This window comes from Impatiens glandulifera, chromosome 4 (genome assembly GCF_907164915.1).
Source record: "Impatiens glandulifera chromosome 4, dImpGla2.1, whole genome shotgun sequence".
Lineage (NCBI taxonomy): Eukaryota > Viridiplantae > Streptophyta > Magnoliopsida > Ericales > Balsaminaceae > Impatiens > Impatiens glandulifera.
The window spans coordinates 37,852,234-37,875,502 of NC_061865.1; the positions used below are offsets into that span (position 1 = coordinate 37,852,234).

General features: G+C 34.9%; 1 protein-coding gene across 2 annotated transcripts; it reads left to right on the forward strand.

Annotated features, from left to right (window-relative positions):
• Nucleotides 1–12,460: 12,460 nt before the first annotated feature.
• Nucleotides 12,461–17,117, forward strand: LOC124935921 (chaperone protein dnaJ 72-like). 2 transcript variants are annotated; one of them, XM_047476361.1, is made up of 3 exons: nt 12,461–13,000; nt 15,368–15,426; nt 16,716–17,117. In XM_047476361.1, exons 1-2 carry the CDS (start codon nt 12,564–12,566, stop codon nt 15,396–15,398), a joined length of 468 nt encoding a protein of 155 aa, XP_047332317.1. In that variant the 5' UTR covers nt 12,461–12,563; the 3' UTR covers nt 15,399–15,426; nt 16,716–17,117. The 2 variants fall into 2 exon arrangements, with proteins under 2 accessions (XP_047332317.1, XP_047332316.1); XM_047476360.1 differs by having other exon boundaries at nt 12,465–13,000; nt 15,357–15,426.
• Nucleotides 17,118–23,269: the final 6,152 nt, after the last annotated feature.

Genomic DNA, 23,269 nt, shown 5'->3' on the forward strand with positions numbered 1-23,269 from the left:
AAATGCCAAGAGCCCCTTTTATAGGTGCGGTTCGGAAACCCAACCGTCCCATCAACATTTGGCGGGAGTTTTCCCTCCAAGCCAAAAAGGCGGCAATCTGTGGGCGGGAAGCCAAAATGCGGTAATCCAAACGGCGGTAATCGAGAAGGCGCCAATTCAATGGGCGGTAAACCAAGAGGTGGTAAGTTTGAGCGGGAGTTTTGGGCGGGAAATTTCCCTCCAAAATTTTCGATTTCGACTTTGATGACGCAATCCCTTTTGAAACCATTTGACGTTGCGGTGTTTAACCGGAAAGTTTGGTTATCGAATTTTAACCGGTTATTTGAATAAGCAGAATTTTTGCAATCTTTTGAGTTTAAGAGGTTTTCTTTGAGACCGAATAAAAGCGCGGTTATGTGACAATATTAACCGATTACTTAGATGGATGTTCTGATTATTATGTTGACCCGGTTATTTAGACTGAAATAGAATTATGTTGAAGGAACATTACAGGATAGAAACCGAAAGATAGATCGGTGTGAAAACAGACATGCATAAGATGGAAAAATATAACTTATGTAATAACTACCCTAGAAAACCTTTCTTCCACCCCATCCATGTCAAGAATGTTCGAGGGAGATGGCGGTGTGCCCGGTCCAAATTCTGGCCGGTACTTGAGAATAAACCGACTGATGTGAGGGGCATAACCGAGATCTTTCTTGGTTAGCACCATGGTTTTCAGGTTCTGAAAGATGACGGTTGACCAATTGATGGCCGTGTTGCTAACAATATGGGTCATCATGTTGTATGTGTTCTTGGAGTAACGCTGATTTGGAGATTGACAAATGATAGACCGGGTTACAATCTCAAGAAGGAGTTGGATGTGATGAGCGAGGCGGGTTTTTAACCCATAGTTTTCCACCGGAACATCGGTTCTAGAGAAGAACAGTGCGCGATCGGCTGTCGCACTCCCCACCTGGGATGGAAAGTCAGAGAACCCTTCTGTGGGCAAATTGAACATGTGGGCAAATTCGGCTTCATCCAGCCAGAAAGTGTGGTCTCTCACCGTGGAGACAATATAGTTACCTTTGATGCAAGCGCTTCTAAAAAACGTCTTGACATCCTCAATAAGAATGGGACCGGATTCTTCGAGAAAGGTTCGAAGACCGGTGTCGATCAGAGATTCAAACATGACCTCCTTTGTTTCTACATCCCAATGTTCCATACATGAATCGAAGTTGATGCTCAAGAAATTTCCTAGAGTTCTGCTCGGCATGATTCTAACTTTGCTACTAGAGAGAGATAGAGTTTAAGATTTGAGATGTGTTAATTTGATTAGGAAAGGTCTCTTTATATAGATTCGGTTTTGGAGGGAATATATTAGCATTGAATGTCAGTTTTGTCTCATTGGAGAGGGGAATCTTTATGTTTTCAAAGTTCATTGGGAAGAGGCGGATTGCGGAGCTCGAGATAGGTGATAGTTGAAAAGTAACCAAGTTAGTTGGGTATTGATTACTTATGTAGTTGGGGGATACCTCATTAATTAAATATTACTTTTTCATTAATGCACTAACACACTGGAAAGTAATCAAGGGAAACCGGGGATAACATAGATAAAGCCGAAGAAGACATAGATAAAACCGAAGAAAACAAAGATAAAACCGAAATGATCATAGGGAGGTTGAACAAAGATACACCCAGTGCGTGCAACAAAATGACCGGGTGTAGGAAGGAGTAACTTAGTGCCCGTTGGAGTTGACGACACCGTTGGGGTTGTTGCGGCGGTTCCTCCTCCTCCAAGCCTTTTCAAACCGCTCATAGAAGGAGTCAGTTATTTCCTTGGTTAGCACTTGAGCCTGGTTCAGACCTTCGCCTGGACAAGTTGGAACTCCAAGCTCAACGAGTAGGCAGCTCAGTTGGGGGACGAGGCCGACTGTTCGAACGCTAATCATCCAGATTAGGACGTCGAACAGTACCCTTGACCAATTAACCGGTGTACCGGTGGTGATAGCAGCCATCATATTGAATGTCGCGGTATAGTAGGTGTTCATCATATCTCTCCCTAAGATGCTTCGACCTATCACGTCATTGAGGAGCTGATATTCAGCTCTCAAGAGTGATTTAGTACCATGATCATTGACCAGTTGGTTAGATCGTGCAAAAGTGAGGGAAATCTCGGCCTTTAAGTCGGCCGAAACATTGAGATCCGTTAACCCTTGCTTTGGCAGGCTGAAACACCTCGCAAAGTCATCCTCGGTGAAGTCAAAGACTATAACTCCCACTTTCGATTGGATATGAGTATCGAAGTGAGAAGTTCCTCTGAAAACCCTGGCATTATAAAGAAATTCCAGGACTGATTCAGAGTAGATAATATGCTTGTCATCCAGGAAGTACCGAAGACCAGTGTCTTCAAGAGATTTGATCACTTTGAACACATCATAGTGTTCAGTGCTCAAGGCAGATTGGAAATCAACTTGAAAGATGTTAGAAAACTGAGACATTTTGTCTTAGTGTGAGAATGAGATTTTGTCTTGTGATTGTTTTGGTTAGTGTTTGATTCACTTAAATACTAGTTGGGGGAGAATCCTTTTATCCAGGTATAACATGTGATAATGCTTATTAACTACAGGATAAAAGGTATTGCATGAAATAGGCATGTCTGCAGCCTAAGGTGTTGGTCATAGACCTGGACCATGAAAGATATCAGATCTTCACGTCTTTTTAGGTGCGACCATTTTTCTTTGAAAAGGAAATGTTTCAGAACAGATAAGTGTAAACACAATTAATTATTCCACTTTTGTTTGAAGTTCAAATAATCTAAGATGACCTATTTCCGAACCGGTTAGTTATCAGTCGTTCATCCCGATGCGGTTATTTGGTGCATGCACTAAATAACCGATCGGTTTACTTTGTCTGATAGACCAGGCGGTTCTTCCATAGACACCAAGAAAATTTGAAGTCCAATCAGTTTAGGAGGAACTACCGGTTTTGTCTGTCCGAATCGATTTCCTTTTTAAGCATCCTTAGGAAGGATCTGACTAATGTCAGTTAAACCGAGAGTAAGTCTGAATTGAGAGAACTTAGCTTCCTGTAGAGGCTTAGTGAAGATATCGGCTACTTATTGATTAGTTGGTACGTATTCCAGCCGGATATGCTTCAGCATGACATGTTCCCGGATGAAGTGGTGCCTTATGTCAATGTGCTTGGTTCTGGAGTGGAGAACCGGATTGTAGGTGATTGCTATGGCACTCGTGTTGTCATAGAAGATCGGAGACTCTTCGGCTATGACACCGAAGTCCGTCAGTTGTTGTTGGATCCAAAGGAGTTGTGAACAACAGCTTCCAGCCGCCAGGTATTCAGCTTCTGCGGTTGATGTGGCCACCGATGTTTGTTTCTAGCTATGCCATGAAACAAGCCGGTCACCTAGGAACTGACATGTTCCGCTGGTGCTTTTTCTGTCAATCTTACAACCTGCATAATCTGCATCTGAGTAACTCGTTAGGTTAAAGGACGAATCCTTTGGATACCACAGGCCAACATCAGGTGTTTCCTTTAGGTACTTCAATATTCTCTTTGCGGCTGTGTAGTGGGATTGTTTTGGATTGGCTTGGAATCTTCCACATACACCGACTGCAAACAGAATGTCCGGTCTACTCGCTGTCAGGTATAGTAGTGAACCGATGATGCCCCGGTAAGCGATCTGGTCTACCGATTGACCCTCATCATCTTTATCCAATTTAACCGATGAGCTCATTGGAGTAGCCGCTGAGGAGCATGTATCCATCCCAAACTTCTTTAGAAGCTCCTTGGTGTACTTGAGTTGGCTTATGAACGTTCCTTCTTCGAGTTGTTTAACCTGAAGATCTAGGAAGAAGCTTAATTCTCCCATCATACTCATTTTAAACTTGTTAGTCATCAGATTTGAAAATTTATCACATAGCTTAGGATCGGTTGAACCGAAGATGATATCATCTACATAGATTTGAACAAGTAGGATATGTTCATTCTTCTCAAATTTAAATAATGTTTTGTCTACCGAACCAATGGTGAAGTCATGTTTTAACAAGAATGCGGTTAGTGTGTCATACCAGGCTCTAGGTGCTTGCTTTAGACCGTATAAAGCTTTGTTTAATCGGTATAAATGGTTTGGAAATTCAGCACTTTTGAAACCGGGTGGTTGTTCAACATACACCTCTTTACGTAAGTCACCGTTCAAAAATGCACTTTTGACATCCATTTGAAAAAGCTTAAAGTTTTTGAACGTAGCAAAAGCTAGAAAAATCCTAATAGCTTCAATCCTAGCTACAGGGGCAAATGATTCTTCAAAATCAATGCCTTCTTCCTGTTTGTAACCTTGGGCCACTAATTTGGCTTTGTTCCTCGTGACCAAACCGTCTTCATTGAGTTTGTTTCTAAATACCCATATTGTTCCTATGACCGGTTGATCTTTCGGTCTAGGGACTAGGTACCAGACTTTGTTACTCTCGAACTGGTTTAGCTCTTCTTGCATTCCCAAGATCCAATCTGGATCTGACAATGCCTCATCTATTCTTTTCGGCTCAATCTGGGATATAAAGGCGGAATTAAAGTATTCCTCCAGAAGTTGACGCCTAGTTCGAACAGGTTCTGAAGGGTCACCTATAATTTGCTCAGGAGGATGTTTGGTGTTCCTTTTGAAATTCAGTTCAGAGATGTCTACCAAATCACCGTTCACTTGATCAAGGCTAGACATGTCGGTAGGCTGAACAGGATTGTCAGACCGACCGACTTCCTCGGATTGGACCGAAGTGTCAGCTTCCTGTCGTGGGACAGCTTGATCCAGCTGGGTTTCAATATTGCCCATTTGGTCATGGACAAACCGTCTAAAGATCGGTGTCTCATCTTCACTATCAGAGTGGATATTGTTGTTTTCCAATCTGTTGTGTAGATCAAAGCATGATGTAGTGTTACTTTCAACCGATTCATCGAAAACCACGTGAAGTGATTCCTCCATGGTTAAAGTTCTATTGTTGTACACTCTATATGCTTTACTTACTGCTGAGTAACCTAGCATGATCCCAGTATCGATTTTTGCATCAAAAGCAGAAAGATATGTTTTACCATTTATATGAATGTAGCATTTACAACCGAAAATCTTAAGGTACTTAAGGTTGGGAACCCTGTTAAAATAAACCTCATACGGTGTTTTGTTATGAAACTTGTTAATCAGAGACCGGTTTTGTGTATAACATGCAGTGTTGATAGCCTCAACCCAGAATTTCTGAGCAATACCCGAATCGACTATCATGGACCGTGCGACTTCCTTGAGAGTCCAGTTTCTTCTCTCGGCCAGGCCATTTTGTTAAGGAGTCCTAGCACTAGACAACTCGTGTCTAATACCGGATTCATCAAGAAATGCGGTTAAAGTACTATTGGTAAATTCGGTACCTCGATCACTTCTAATGCTATTAATGCGTGTTGATTTTTCATTTTGCAAATGTTTAAGCAGTGTGATCAAGTTTGATGCGGTTTCACGTTTAGATGGTAGAAATATTACCCATGTAAACCTAGAATAATCATCAATGACTACCATGGTGTAAAGCATACCTCCTAGGCTAATGACCTGAATCGGTCCAAATAAATCAATGTGAAGGAGATCTAAGCATCGGCTAGATTGGATATTTCCTTTACTCTTAAAACTTGACCTAGTTTGTTTACCCATTTGACATGTTGAACAAACCTTATCTTTGTTAAATACTATGTCAGGAATACCTTCAACTAGCTTTTTACCGCGAATGTAGTTTAAGGTTTTCATGTTTAGATGGTTTAGCCTCTTATGCCACAACCAGGTTTGATCAGTCTTAGCTATCATGCATATAGGGTATTCTACCTTAGTTTTCCAGTCTACTTTGTAGATATTTCCTAACCTATTCCCGGTTAGTAGTGTGATGCCTTGAGAGTTCTTAACTAAGCATGCATGTTTAAGAAATTCTACCGTGTATCCAGCATCACACATTTGACTAATACTTAGTAGGTTAAAACGCAGGTTTTCAACTAGAAGTACGTTATCAATTGTTAAGTTACCATGGACAATCTTACCCTTGCCCACAGTTCTACCTTTTGAGTTGTCACCGAAAGTAATTAGTGCACCGGTTTCTATTCTGATGTCGGTTAGAAGGTTGTTGTTCCCGGTCATATGCCTGGAGAAACCACTATCCAAATACCATTCAGAGTTTCCTAGCCGTTTCTTTAAATCCTGCAAAAAGTACATATTTACAACTATTTGGTACCCATATTCACCTGGGTCCACATGCGGTTAGTCCCTTGGGTATCCAAACCTTGACAAACCAGACAGCCTTCTTTGCTAAGGTTTTAGCCGTTCTTTTGGCACTCGGTTTTTGATATCTTGGTTTTTCTACGAAAGTCTTAAATGAGGGTGTTTTGTGGTTTGTCCTATGCGGTAGAGAATTGGTTCTCCTATTTTTGAGCAGGTCGGCTTTTCTTTTCTCAGGATCAAGCCACTTCTCAGAGTCGGTTGGACTAACATAGTTGTAGTTTAGTTTTTCTTCCGTATAATATGCGGTCAACTCTTCTTCAGCGGTTAAGGAGCTTCTAATGAATCTTATAAGGGGAAGGTTACTCCTTGTAAACTTTACTTTCTCTACGGGTTTTTGGTCTTTGGATCTGTCCTTTTTATATCCTAAGCCGAACATGCAAAAAGGATGTCTGTAATGACTACACATTTTCTTTACCATGTCACTAGATCTCTTATATGCGGCCATTTTATACTGGAGTCGGGCATTTTCTTCTTCGGTCAGTTCTCTAGCTGGTTCACTAGACTGTTCGGTCCTAAGTGGTGGTTCAGGTTCTAACTCGGTTTCTATGCTAGGGATCTCATCAGGTTCTATGACCTCTAGTTCGGTTATAACGGGTACTTCTGGTTCTGTCGGAATGGGTACTATAGGATCGGTTCTAAAATTGAGTTGCTTAGGTAACATGGCTAATAGGTTCTTATATTCTTCTACCATATCATTCAATGCATTGTATAACTCATCTTTAGTAAATTCTTCACAAGGAGAGTCAAATACCTGTTCCTCATTTGCCATGAGGCATGTGAGTTCATCATCGCTGTCACTGTGAGCCCATAAGCTTCCTCCATCATCGGCTATCAGTGCTTTCTAAACCTCACTCCCTTCACCGGTTTGTTGGTAGTTATGTCGGTTATCTTGGTTATCCGGTTTCCGGTTATCCCTCCTCGGTTTTCTGCATTCCCACTTGAAATGTCCCAAATAGTTACAGTTATAACACCTTACATTGGATTTATCACCATAATTGTAGTTTGTTGGTTGGCTTCTTTTCATGAACCTCCCAAACTTCTGTGCAAGCATAGCCATGACATCCTCGGTGAACTGTTCGGCGGTTCTGATTGGTGCAGGTGCAGCCGGTTCTGTGGATGTCATCAGTGCTCTGGTTGATGTTGAGGCCGAGACTTCTTCTTCAGTCCTAGACCTCATTTCAAACTCATATGCCTTGAGATCTTCAAATACATCATGTAGCTTCATCTTGCTTAGGCAGTTTGATTCCCTCATCACCATTGTCTTTATGTCCCATGCACTTGGAAGAGATCTTAGTGCTTTCATGATAACCTCCTTGTTGTCATACCTTTTGCCAAGGGTTGCTAGCTCATCTAGCACACTAGTGAACCGGTCACTGTATTCTTTCATTGTTTCTCCCGGTTTCATCTTGATGCTTTCAAACTTCTGAGTAGCTACCATTACCTTGTTTTCTTTGGTTCTTTCATTTCCCTCAAAGATCTGAATAACCGTGTCCCATGTCTCCTTTGCGGTTTTGCAGTCTCTGATCTTGCAATATGTGTTTCTGTCCACACTGTTGGAGATCCGGTTTCTAGCATGGTTATCCAGGTTATTTCTTCTCTTGTCTTCAGCTGTCCATTCCTTTCTGTCTTTATCAATGATTATCGGTCCTTCGGCCAGAATGGATTCCATCTCATCATCCAAAGTGATTAAGTGTAGGTGCATGCGTGCCTTCCAGTTGGCAAAGTCATCACCTTCTAGCATTGGAGGCCTATCGAAAGACATGCTTGCTTGAGTATTGAAACTAACTGCTCTGATACCAATTGTTAGGATCTAGATCGCGGCTGGAGGACCGGGGTTGAGCCGGTTTGCGCGTCTTACTCAAAGGGTGGTGATTAATCCTGTTAGAGATTAACACCGGGGTTTCAATACTACACAAACTGTCACAAACCCTTGAACTAGGTTCAAGCGCAGAAGAGGTTTGTTTCAGGTTGAAGCAGCACACTTGTATGATAGGCAGAACCGGTTTTGGATGATATAGGTTTGAAAATTGATGGGTCGGTTTTTGTAACCTGGTGATTCGGTTTGGATAGAGTCAAGTAGGTTAGAGTGGTGTAGGTAAGTTAGTACAGATCGGTTAGAAAATAGAACCGACAGAAAATAAATAACAAGACAAGTTTTATGGATGTTCGGAGATAAAGCTCCTACGTCACCCCTTCCTCTCGAAACCGCGAGAAGGATATTCACTAAGGAATACAAATACAATCCGATCGAGGCTTATTTACTACTCGATAACACCCTTACAATTTACACCGAAATTGTAAAATACACACTTCAACTTTAGCACTTAGGCTTTCTCTAGAGATAGAGCACACTCTTATAACTTGTAGATTAAATGCTCACTGTGTTCTTCGTATCTCACTTGTCTCACGTTGTGTCCCACGTTTACTCTTCTTCAGCTGCTCCTTTTATAGGTGAAATATGCCAACGGTCATATTTCACTTCCTTGAATCTGATTGGCTGAGCAGAGATTCAGTGATTCAGACCTGGCGGTCAATTGTTCAGACCTGACGATCAATTTCACAGACTTGGCAGTCTGTTCTTCCGGTGTGTAAGACAAACCTGCTAGGTTTGTCTTTTACTCAATGTGGCAACTGTTGGTTAGACAATTGTCTGTACTTGGAAGATTGCCTTTCTGATTTATCCTGAAGTGGAAAGATCCTGTAGGACTGTCTTCTGCAGCATGCAGGCTTTCCTCAGACTTGTATGAATATGGAAGTGTTCAGTCTGTTCCTTTGGTATCATTCTCAACAGATACCCGAAGTATCTTCTTGTGCTGGTCGGTCATTTGACTTAACCGGATGACTTCCGGTGTGATTGGTTTAACCGGACAGTTTCCGGTTATTCCTTTGCCTTGTGGCTGATCGGCTGTCTAATGTTTCCGGTTTTTAGTTCTGGCCGATTCTTTCTTTGTGCGGTCATGTTCCGAATGTCCTAGTTGGTTTAATAACTTGACTGGTTAGTCTTCTTAGCCGGTTTATTTGTTTGACCGGTCCGGTTCATTGTTCCTGCATGGAAGGTTTATGTTAAGTTCTGTGAACCGGTCTAATTTTATCTAACACATTTGTATAATGAATATATATATTAATGTTTCTTCAGATTATTTTTTTTTATATCAAAATATATTAGCTTATAAAATTAAACTTTAACAGTAAGAACATATGTGTTAATAATCAACATATTTATATACAATAAAGACTTATCTTTATCTGTTGATTTTGTTTTCCTTAAAATGAATATTTTTCATTTTTTTAAATAAGTATTATCTCTTTCGCAATACCGCAATTCGTATTTCTGAAACATCAAAGACAAAAAAGAATTCGTTGGCGCAAGCTCTTAAATAACTTAGCACAAAGAAACTGTTTTAAGATTGTTAGTATTATTGTCTTGAAATAACATAATATATATATAAAATGGTGTTAGAAATAAATAAAAATAAAATAAGATATACAAAGAACGAAACCACCGATTGAGATGTTGATTCGAGGCATGTGCTTGGCACATTTCCCTTAAAACAGTTCCACCGTCTCCCGTTTGTGCTAGAGCTTATCGTAGATGACTGTCTCTCAGGGTACAACGAATCTAGTAGTGATTCAGCACCAGAATCACTACACAACAAACTTGATCAACGTACCTAAACTATCACCGAGATCAAAGAAGAATTGTGTGAAACCACAATTAAAATGATCAATGGACGTTTTTTCTGAAAAACTAAGAAGTAACTAGCTTCTTGTGATGTTGAAAATAAAAACTAATAAAATTCATTGAGGGTGATTGAAGGATAAAAAGCTATGTAATTCTACAATTGTTATTGTCTCTTCGACAACGTTGGATCAATTGAGATATTATATAAGATAAATTAGCCAATCAACATAATGACTAATTTCTTTAACATATGAATAAAATCATTTAATGCAATCAATTGCATTTACATCAATTGTATTTGAAAGGTTTCAACCTATGCATTTATCATTGCATTTAAATGAAAATTTCTCATTTACATATTAATATTAATACCCCGTTTAACTGACTCATTCAATTAATATTTAATCCAAATATATTAATTTATTTTTATGCAATAAAATGCATTTTGCAAATAAATTTGGATTAATGGAAAAATAATACATTTTGTTATTTTTCCATTGTGGACAAATCCACTAACTCGATTTTATTCTTGGGACTCACCCATTCAATTTTATTTTTGAATTCTCATTTCCATTCATATAATGGAAACCATCTACATAGTCTAAATTCCAACAATATGTTGATGATATTATCTTTACATTTACATGTGATGATGGGGCAATACTTTCATTCTTGAAAAAGACACTAGCGAGAAAATTGGACACTAAAAATCTTGAACATCCCAAGTTCATTCTTGGCATAGAGATTCTTGTATCTAAAGGTATTTTCATGTCTCAAAGAAAATATTTTTAAATTTATTTATCGAAACAAGTAATTTGTTGTAAATCTATTGACACTCCTACGGACCCTTACAACAAGATTTGATCAAGAAAAGATTAAGTCTTAGTTGATAAAGGAATATATTAGAGACTAGTAGGTCATCTCATCTAACTATCACACACTCATCCCCATATTGGTTTCTTAGTAAGTGTTGTGAATCAGTTCATTAATAACCCTACTCAAACTCATATGGATATTGTTTATCAAAATTTGAGATATATTAAAGACACTCTATGTAGATGATTAATATTCTTTAAAAATGAAAGTAATGATGTATTTGTTTATAGAATGTTGATTGGGCCGGAGACATCACAAATAGAAAATCCACTTCGGCTTATTTACTTATGTGCGGGGGTACTATTATGACGTGGAGAAGCAAGAAACAATGAGTTGTATCTCGAAATAGTGTTGAAGTAGAGTTGAGAGCTTCTACACTTAGGTTATGTGAAGGACTTTGGGCTGTTAGAGTTCTAAAAGATAATGATGTTATTGATGATACTTAAATTAACTTGATTGTAATAATCTTATAAGTATCAGTATCGTCAAAAATCCGGTTCACCGCATTAGAATAAACTACAGTGAGATCGATAAATTATCGTTGAGAAAGTCAACGATAGACTAGTTAAACTTTCTCACATTCCATCACATTTCCAATTTGCATATGTTCTAACCAAAGCTCCACAAAAGGTTATCTTTTAAAAATGGTGTGTTAGGTTAGAGATGCACAATTTGTTCCTCCCAATTTGAGAAGAGTATAAATATTATTATAAATATTATAAATAATAATAAGGCTGTATAACTATGTATAACTTTCTAATGTATAAATAATGTTGTAATTGTTTATCTATACAAAACAAAATATATAAAACATATGAGATAGTGAGTTTCTTAACAAATTTTTTTAATATATTTTAAGTATATTTAAAGAAGAAGATAGATTTGGGCCCCAAAAAAAATTCGAAGACGAATGTTTTTTTTATTTGTTGTATTAATTATTTTTTAATACACACAACATTAAAAAAAAATATCGAAAGAGTTCTAATGATAAAAAAAAAGCAAAGCCGGAAATGCTACTAAGCATTCTGATAACAATGTAATTAAACTACATTTATATATAATATACCTTCAATAATGGGGAAATTTGACGAGATGACCTTAAAAAACATCTTAAATGTGTTGGTGATCATGGCATAAATTTAATTGCGCAAATGACTACTTCAAAAATATTATGACAAAATTACCCTTGTCGCGTAACGCGAAGGGCAGAATCGTCACGCGAAGGGAAAACCTGTAAAATTACTCCCGTCGCGTAACGCGAAGGGCATGATCGTCACGCGAAGGGCACGATCGTCACACGAAGGGCACGATCATTCTAGATTTTTCACAGGCTTTTCCTTCACAAGACGATCCTGCTATTCACGTTTCGCGACGGGATAATTTCGTCAGAATATTTTGAAATATTCATTTGCACAATTAAATTTATGCGTGCATTTAATAGCCCTTTTAAGCATATCTCCTCAATTTTTTTATTTTTTCCAATAATGTAATATGTAACCTTAATTAAAATAAATTATAAATAAAATGATTAATAATTGATTATGCCATAAAATTCAAAGCTCTTTCACTTCCACGTCCCAAACTGCAATCGTGCTCCCTCCCCAACCATCTGTAACCCTCTCTGTATATGCGAAGAATTTGATTCATTACAATTCAGCCAGCCAGCGATTTGATTTTGTAGAGAGATAGATAAAGGTCAGTGGAAGAACTATGGATTATTATAAGGTGTTAGGGCTGAAAAGCAACGCAAGCAAAGAAGAGATTAAACAAACATTTAGGAAATTGGCTATGCAATTTCACCCTGACAAGCATTCTCATTCATCCAAGTATATCAGAGACAACGCTGCCTTCCGTTTCAAGCAGATCTCAGAGGCCTATGATGTCCTTATGGACGATTCCAAGCGAGCCCAATCTTCCAGTTATCGGAGCAATAACGACACTCGTTATACCAGAGGCTATTACCATCAGAGCAGTGGAAGACACGGAAGCTATGGATTCAATAATTCATCATCATCTTCTTCTTCTTCTGCTGGGTTTGGTTATGGATACAGCTCACCTGCTAACGGAAATCGCTTCATGTCTAATGTTGAGGTTGTTCTTCGATTTCTTACAACGCGTGACTTTCTTCGCACTGTAACTTTCGCCGGGTAATCTCCTCTTCTTCTTATCTCTCTCTGTTTCTCAATGTTGAAATGCATTTGTCTGCATTCATCTTAGTTGAATGAATCCAGTCGTTTCAACTATTTTCGTATTATATAACTTGAAATTGAATGTTTTCATTATTACCCTGCTTTTGGTCTGAAGTGTGGAGGAGGGAAGACAATGGAAGAAAGGTAACCACCCATTCCTTGTTTTGATTAAGAAAAATGAGGGAGAGGCAACGCTTTTTCTTCATTTGGTTAGCAATTTTAAGGGAGAGAAGATAATGGAGGGTTTGAAGAAAAAATTTATTCTTCTTATAGCTTTCTCCTCCAATTTGGAGAACGGGGGAAACCAAAGGTTTAATAATATTTAACAGTAAAAACTTGAAATAAGGGTTGGGGAAAGGGATATCAAACTATCTAAATAATGGCTAAAACTTATCTTCCTTTTTTCTCTTGAGATGTTTTGTTTTTGGGTGTTCATTCAAGATGTCTTTGATTTTAACATTAATGTTTCAAGAGTATTATGTAAACTGATATAGGAAAAGTTATTAATTTGAATGTAATCAAATACCATAGTTTTCAAACAAAATGAGATGGGAGATATATAAGTGGTGAACCTTTGATTATATATTAAAACAATGATTTTTCTCAAATCAAGTTTTCTTGACCATTTAGAACTCAGATTTAAATATGAATGTGTCACTTGTATGAATTAGAGGGTTATCCAACATATGTTTCACATCAGGTTCTGCTCAAGACTAATTATAGGTTGATTAGGCATGGCTATATATGTAATGTCCAACATTCATTCCCTTTTCGTTCCTTTCCAAAGTTCTCATGTATTTGTTAGTTTTTTTTTGTGCAAGTCTCAGAGGTATATCATTGCAAGTTAGTGCATCAAAAGCTGAAAACAAGAAATGTCACCAACTTCTGTGCTAGCCTTGTCTTGGAAAAAATACCCTAAAGTAAAAATAAATAAGTATATGCCACCATCTATAAAGGCAAGCACTCTTTAATTTTATCCCTTTTTCATATTGGGAGGATACACTGAAGAAGGTGTAAACCACCACCGACCACCCTCAATCATAAATGGTATATGCTTGAATATCTTAAAATATAGCTAGTTGAATATCAGGTCATGTAAAAAATACTGTCAATCTAGCAAAGAAAGGAGGGATTCCACATGAAATAGTTTGAACCTCATTTTTTTTCCTTTTAGTTAGTGGCATGCTCGTTCTTTAGTACTGTTTTAATTTTTTGTCCTGACCTTCTCTGATCTATCCATGTGCTCTGATTTCTTTTTGGTTGGTTAGTAGTAGTATAAAGATAGTACTATAGATAGTAGAGTAAGGTAGTGGGTTAGTAGTACTTAGTAACTTATAAATAGTGGATTATATGTTATTTAGAATAATGAATGAAATAGTTATTGAATTTGGATTATCTCAGGCTTAGTCTCACCTACATTTCTTCTACAAAATTCTAGATTTCTAGGCTGGTACGTAACAGTCGTCAACATGTGAAAAGGGTTTTCCTTGTTATGAATAATAGTGAGCATGCATATAGTTGAACTTGTAGAGTCAAGAGTGATTATCATCCTAATACTAACTGAAAATGAACACATAAGATGAAATGAAATAAAATAACACAATATGCAAAATGGATTATAAATTGCAAATGAAGGATTTGGTGAATTTTTAACTATTACTCCTGTCTCATTTTACAAGATCACTGTGGGATAATACTTCATCATTTTTATGTGTCTATATGTGTCAATTCATTGTTTTGTGGATCATCCACCACTAGATCTAACTAATAAACCACTTGTAATACTCATTCAGGGTAGCTCATCATTAGTGTATTGAATTAAGATACTGAGGTCAAGTTCGATTCCTACTAAAAATACTTTGATTAAAGTGGAGCATCGCGGTGAGATGTTGTGCTATACTCTAGGAAAATAACCCCGGTGTCAAAAAAATAAATAAACCACCTATATATAGTTCAAGATATAATCTACCCCCAAAAATAAAAGCAGTCAAACTAGTCAATTAATACCCACATAAGCTTGGATAGATATTTGCGTATATGATGTGCACAAATAAATGACAATCCCTAAAGTTAGTATAATAGAAAACGACTATATGTACTCAACAAACTGAATGCTAACTAGACTCGTAGATTTCTATGATCTTAAGCGGAAAATTAAAGAGTTGAGTTAAATTGTGCCTTTCTTAAGTTTAGGGGCTCATTTGAGCAATAGCTAAAATTCTTTGACATATATGTCCTTTCCACGTAAATATGTGAAGATTGCTTATGTTTTAAGTGTATCTCCGAATTGTCTCTGAAAGTGAATATTGTTCAGTGCTTTATTAGGTGCAGCTGTTATCCTCGATGTCAGTGGTGAAGCTTTATGGAAGAAGAAGAATACAGGGGTATGTAAAAGGATTTATAGAGCAGTTAATAGTTTGTTCCATGAGCTAATTTTTTCTTGGCTATGTTGTGGTATTCAGTACATGTGTGGTAAGGTTCAAGGGTAGGATGATCTAGCCTTTAGGCCTTGTTTGATGTGGGTTATTTGATTATTTTCAAATAACCCACTATAAGATCTACCATCAAATTTGCTATCACATCATTCGAATCATAACTGAAAAACTAAAATACACTTTTTTTTTATAACATTTTAGAATATTAAATCATAAGGATTTATAACCCATTTTAAACCAAACAAGGTTATTTGGAAATAACACTTGGTTATTCAAATAACCCCAGATCAAACAAGGCCCTAGAGAATGACAATAAGTTGTTTGAAACTCATATAGTTTTAACTTTTTCCTACCTATTCAAACTTAAAATAGATAAGTAAAACTATATATCAAAATCATTTCAAGTCAGTATAAAACTGCAATGTGCTATTTGAGAATCTACTTGAGCCTTATTTGTCTTTCCGTATCAATATGAGGTGGCACATAGTTGATTTAATTCAGACTTTCTATAGTTAATATTTGGATGTGGCAAACTAAGTGAACAAAAATGAAATAATAAAATTAAAATTATTTTTGCTTTTCATCAAAGCAATGTTGGTTACTGTTTGAGCCAATTGTCTACAAAACTAGGTTAAACCTTGTTGAATGTTTGATGCTGAAACTGCTACTCATGAATCTTCTCTGTGTCTAGAAATGGAAAGATATGTCTATTGAACACCAGCTAACATGATGCTAAGTTTTCTGCTAACTGATTTCAAGTAAAAAAGCTATACTAAATAAAGAAACTTGATTACAATGGAACTCATAAATTTGTGCTACTATACAATGCACAAAGATTATCATATCAGGTTGACTTTCTTGTTTTGAGTTTTTATAGTGATTGTTGTGCTAACTTTATGTAATTTTTTATTTGAATCAATTTAAAAGAGAAAAAAAGAACCTTGATTACAAAGAAATCCTCAAATCTGTGATATTATACACTGTATAATGATAAGCACAAACAGCTAAAGGAAAATTACATAAACACGCGCATAAGGATATCAATTGTCTAACATAGAAATCCCATAATTTCAGTAATATAATTATCTAGCATTCTAAAATGATTGTTGTTGTAGAAGACTGTTATGTCAATGCCTTTAGCTATGGGCTTAGCTGTTAGTCTAAAGAGTAATTCTGCTCATCTCTCTTTTGTTTTGTTTTTTCTTTGGGTTTCATATTTACTGGTAGAGTTTGTTCAGAAATCATTTGAAGATGCAATGGAATCCATAAAAGATGCCAAAGCTGCCCTTAAAGAGAAGGGCTAGAAATTCTGTACATTCTATCGGAGAGCTTGTAAGGATCCAACAACAGCAAAATCAAGTGGATAATTCCCACATAAGTCGACAAGTGGTGATGATTCAGGTTTGTCAAAGCTCTCCCTAATCTAAGTGTTTCTGTAATTGATGCATCAATGCTCTATTGTAAATATAAAACATTCAAAACAATTTGTAAAGAATGTCAATTAAGGATGCATATATACCAGATCCTTAAACAAATTCAAAGTCAGGATCATGCATGATCATACAAAGTCATTTAATGTTATTATATGTAAGGCATTCTAATAAAAATAAAAAGCTCAAGTTGCTGTGATTTCCTGTTGAGTGAATTATTTTCTAACCCTAAAACCATAATATGTTCTTTGATACATATTTTCACATTTTTAAAAAATATATCAATCTAGGCACAACTTGTTATTTGTAGGGATGAGCAATTTTCAAGCAAAACCGAATTCAAACCTTATTTCTTGATTTGCTAATTTTATTTTGGGTTAATTTTATTTGTAATATATGGTATAACCCGGAAAAGAAAACCCAATTTATTCGTTTATATTTATTTATAATCTTCGTTTATAATTATTTATAATCTTTTTTATATTTATTCATATTCTCGTATGAGCCATCTCACTTTGAGGCAGCGCATTTTCACCCCAAATTTTATCTCATTTTAAATTTGAACTGTATTATCAAATTTATTTTTATGGACCAGGTGCAACTTTTATTTTTAATATTTTTTTAACAATTTTTAAAAACAATATAGATAATATATAATAATTTAATATTATAATGAACTAAAATAATTTAGTTTAGTTGGTTATGTAATTTTTACATAGTATTAATGATTATAGGTAAGTGGTTAATTAATTAAATCCTCTGAAAAAATTATTTATAATTTTTTTAGACGGAACTTTGAAATAGTGATTTTATACAAATGCATAAGTTCATCACCATCTTTCTTTTATATTGGGTCGGCACTAACACGAATACCATAAATCATTTTCAATGTTTTGCCTGAATTTATAGTCTCAATTGAGATACAGTATGAAAAAAAATTACATTCACCCTTTAATTAACTTATTGTACTTTTAAAATAAATTATTTGTATCGTACATTTATATTCAACCCTTTTGATTTTAAATAACTCAATTCTATATATATTCAATTTAAATAGAGACAATTAATGTGAGTTTTCAACCTAAATAAATAAATAAATATATCTTTTTTATTTTAAATCACTAGTTTTTTAATCACTTATAAACAACCAAATTTATTTTAAAATAATTATTGATTATTTAAATAATAAAGATGACCCATGTATATGCCCCACTAAACTTGAGATTTAGAAATCGTTTTGTCCACAAACGAATCCTACCAACACTATATAATAATATTTTGATTAATTCTGCTAAAAATATTAATTTATAATAATCATATTTTATTATTTATTTAGATTATTAATGATATTATAATTTTTGTTTGTATGATTGGCAAGACACTAATATAATAATACATCATTATTATTTATTATTTCAATTAATTATGATATTTTAATGAAAATTCTAAATAAATTTTTAGGTATAAACTATTTTATTTGAATTATTTGATTTGATATTAGACTTGATCCATAGTTTAAATAATATTTATTGAAACACACACACACATTATTATTAAAAGTAATTAATTAATCTGAAATTGTATAGCTTAAAATATATATAGATAAATAAGAAAATAATAAATTATTACATATTAACTCAATTTTCAAGTATCATATCTTTTGAAAACCATGTATATCTTTTATATATATATATAAACACGGTTGGAGGATATAAATATATATGATCCCAAAAACTGAGAATATTATTTTAATTACAAAAATAAGAAAAGACAAATCCGAATATATAAAATGTTGTATCAAATAAAACAAAATACCAAACTAAGCATTCTCTCATGTTAGAAAAGTAATTAAAACGAAAACAATGATTTTTCACTTTCTCTAAAAATAAAATAATATATATATATATATTTAAATTAAAAAAATATAATAAAAAATAAAAATTCCTAAAAAGAGGAGAAGATTTCTATCAATGTTTAAACAATTTTCATACTATATACTATATGATGAATACTTTATATATATTAATAAAATATTAATTTATTTAAAAAGTTATATTATTTTGCATTGATATAGAAAAAATTTGCAATATGAGAATCACAACAATTATGGACAAAACTCAAAACGAAAATAATTATGTGACCAAATTAGTCACAAATTAATACAACATGAGAATACAAAAAACAAAATCTCAACATGACAATAAAGATGCCAAGATACGTGCAGTTTAACTAGTGAAAGTTAGACGTGCAGTCTAACTAGCGGAGTTAGACATGCAGTCTAACTAGAGGAGTTAGACGTGCAGTCTAACTCTTTCAGATTAGTCTGAAGCGATGTATAGTTAGACGTGCAGTCTAACTAATGGAAGTTAGACGTGCAGTCTAACTCTTTCAGATTAGTCTGAAGTGAATTGTAATTAGACGTTAAGTCTATTCTCATTAGACCAGGTGGTCTAATGGATGCTGTTATTAGACGGGGGCGTCTAATTTCATTAGACGAGGTCGTCTAAGTGAAATACGTCTAATGCTAGACTTAAGCAATTGCTTGAAGCTAGCACCCGTCTACCCATGATCAACTAGATGTACGCTACTCCTGCTCCACTTTTCTGTGAAGATCAGTACGACAGTTAGTTTCAACCAATTGATTAATGCCACGTAAGCAAATATTCTTCCCACTACTTGTTTTTGTAGGAATATCCTTGAAGAATATTTGGCGCACTACCAGATTGACACGGCCACGATCTTAGTGCTCAAAGTCTGCTGTGTACTATGGAGACGTTCCAATGGAAGCTCGCCACGTGTCATTATGAAGATTCGATCGTTGGTACCTGCTCCTATTTAAAGATCCTCAAGGAAAACGGAAGAATCATCGATCTATCGATACTCAGATTATTCTATCTTAAGCATACAAATTGAGTGAGCTGCTTTCTTGCTTTTACTGAGTGTTAAATCAAGAAAGAGTTAGAATCAAAGCATTGTATTAGCTGAGTGATATTCTTCATTTTGTAAGTTGAACAAAGCATGTTCTGTTCAACAGTGAGCTAGTTGTGCGATTGTATTTGATTCGTTGAAAGTTTGGTGAATCCTTCCGGTGGTTGAAAGAATGGGTGACGTAGGAGAGTTAACTCCGAACATCCATAAACAAACTGTTGTGCTGTTTTTTTCTGACATCTTTTCATTCTTGGTTTTTAACTTCAAACCCAAGCAAACATTTTCGCACTTGAATCGTTCAAGAGTTTGCAAGAGTTTGTGCAGAATAGAAAGTGATCTAAATCCTTAACAGAATTTCTATCAAATCGTGTGTCCTAAGCCGTTATCAATCTCCAGACCCCGTCTCTATTGATTACGTCGATCCTATCATAGTTCTCTTTAATTAAAAAAAAAATTAAATATATCACAATACCAATATATTTATTTTTTATATTTAGAAGAGTTTAAGTTTTTTATAATAGTATGAATTTTTAATTTATTATATATACATACTATATCCACAATAATTTTAACATAAACAAATTTATTTTAAGTGAATATGATATTAGCTATGTCCCATAAGAATTCTTCAAAATCAATGATAAATACACGCCCAGGGCATTGACATCTAAAACAATTTGAATATGTATAAAAACTGGAACAAAAATATATTTTGTGATAATACAGATGTTTTAGTGTTTATTACTTTTTTTTTTCTTTTAATTTGATTATGATTTATGACTACTTCATTACTGTCAACAGTTTTTCTGACAGAATGTCACCATATTTTTATACTCCATCCAAATATGGATTCAAAACAATATTTATGATAAGATGGATGTTTTAGTGTTAATGTATTTTTTTTTTTAATTTGATTGTAATTTATAATTAGTTAGTCAAAACTTGATGTGAACCGTTATGATAGGATAAGTTATGCATTATTGATATTTTGTTCTATCTAGGGGTAAACAAATCGAGTATCATACTACACAAATTCGATTCGATTTACATTATATATACTCGAACTCGGTCGAGTACCAAAATTTATACTCGAATTCGGCTCGTTAAAAATTCGAGTTACTCAAACTCGATCTCGATAAACTTAAAATTTAAATTTAAATTTTATTAATTAAAATTACATATTTACTCAAAATCAATTAGCTCATCTGCCTGAAATGTTAGCTCATCTACCTGAAATGTGGAGGATCAATTTTACTATTTTGAGGGAAGATTCTCTATGTTTAGGGTTCAATTATATATATATATATATATATATATATATATATATATATATATATATATATATATAATATGTATTACAAATATAAATGTTTATAATATTTAAAAGACGAGTTATTCGCAAACTACTTGAACTAGACATTTGAAGTTATAACTTGAGCTCGATTACAAAACCGAGCTACTCGAACTCGATCAAATCGTGTTCAAGTCGAACTACTCACAAGCAGGTTGATTCGTTTACCTCATAATTTTATTGGACCATTTTAATTAGGAATATATTATAAAGGATGATTAAGTTAATGATTATAAATAATTAAGTAATTTTATTTATTTCCATATATCTTGCTTCTTATGTGTGTTTTACATAAAAGTATTATCCAAATCCATGAAATAACAAACATGCAAACATTAATGTTTTGAAGAATTTTAGAAAGAGAAGAGATTGTAATGTATATTTTTATTATTATCTTCATTCTACAATAATAGTCCAAAATTCCAGAAGTCTACATGGAAATTATAACAAATAATGTAAACTTCATTATTATCTTCATTCTACAATAATAATAATAAAAAATTCCAAAAGTCTACATGGAAATTAGAACAAATAATGTAAACTACTTCTACAAGTTAAACAATTACAACAAGTTTTTTCCTACGTCTAACTCTGCTAGTAAGACTGCACGTCTAACTTTATGCATCTAATGTCAAATCAGTCTAATGAAACTCATTAAGACTACGTCTAATATAACCTATTTTCGAAATACCTGCACCAAAAACAATTAGACGCATAGATTGAGTTTTATATACATTCATCATCAAAATTCCAATAGTCAAACTACTTTGACACTTAGTCAAAATAATTTGACTCAACAATTTCCCCTTTTTGATGATGATGTTAAAACCTTTGCATAGATAACAAATTAAACATTCATCATATAAATAAGAAGTAAAACTTGTTCATCCATAAAAAGCTTGTCAAAAGTTACAAACAAGTTCATAATTAATATCATTAACAGATAAACATGTAAGATAAAAATAGGGAATGTTTTTCAAGAAGAGTACGAAACATTTTTTCAAAAACAACAAAAATAATTAGGCTTCCTCCTTTTTCTCTTTCTCTCTTCCCCCTTTTTAACATCATTAGGAAAGACGAATCTACAACCTAAGAAGTCTCTAAGACTGCGGTTAGAGTAGAGTTGTAGACACCTCTGTCCCTTTTCTTCGATTTAAGCCTTTTTACCCTAAGGACATAGTCAACAACCTTCTGGCTGTTCAGGGTTTTGGAGGATGAATGATACCCATTACCAGAATCATCGAGAAGACAAGAAAGAAATGCAATAAGAGGACCATCAAAACCGAATATCGTCTTCCTGGCACAGAGCATTCTTACCAGGTTCCCGAAGAGGACTTTCTTCCAGTTGATGGCAACACCCCTTGTGATGGCCACCATCATCTCAAAGACTTTTGAGTAGTACGTGTAGGAGGAATCCTTTGCAAGGAGGGATTTGGAGATGATGTCACTGAGTAAGGCAAACTCAACTTTCAAGAAGCTACTCTTCCCGAGATTCTTCATTGGAAGGTTCGCGTCTGAGAAGACATTCATCATCTCCGACCGGATTTCAGGAGGGGAGGGAGGAAACTCATGGATTCCTACGGTTGGGAGAAGGAAGAACATGCCAAATGTATCTTCATCGAAGCAAATCATTCTGCCGAGAACAATCCCGCAGACATATTTGTCGTTGTAAAATTTGGCGGTTTCAAATAACTCACGAATGATCTGTTCGTGATAGATGTAGTGGGGGAGTAGAAACTTCTTCAACCCAGAGGCTTCTAATAATTCAAACATTTAAACCATTCCACGGATTGGAGTAGAATACACAGACTGGAAATCTACTTGCAGAGATTTTGGAGAGAAGGAAGTCATTTTGACGATTCAAATTCTAGAAAGAGAGATACTGATATGGGAATACTCAACCATTTGAGTAATACCCTTTATTAAATATCAAGAACCTAACGTGTAGTTAATATCTAATGATTATATCAACCATCAAAGAGTCATAGACCTATTCCTTAGGAACACAACTGTTAATGTTAATCATGAAAGCATGCAATTAATATTAAACGTATAAATGGAAATAATTACAGAAATGTCAGTC

Excerpts from the sequence above, each read along its gene's own strand:
- LOC124935921 (XM_047476360.1), top strand. The coding sequence starts at position 12,564 with ATGGATTATTATAAGGTGTTAGGGCTGAAAAGCAACGCAAGCAAAGAA. Across the intron at positions 13,001-15,356 it reads CGCACTGTAACTTTCGCCGG|TGCTTTATTAGGTGCAGCTG; the intron begins GTAATCTCCTCT and ends AATATTGTTCAG. Across the intron at positions 15,427-16,715 it reads GGAAGAAGAAGAATACAGGG|AAATCATTTGAAGATGCAAT; the intron begins GTATGTAAAAGG and ends GAGTTTGTTCAG.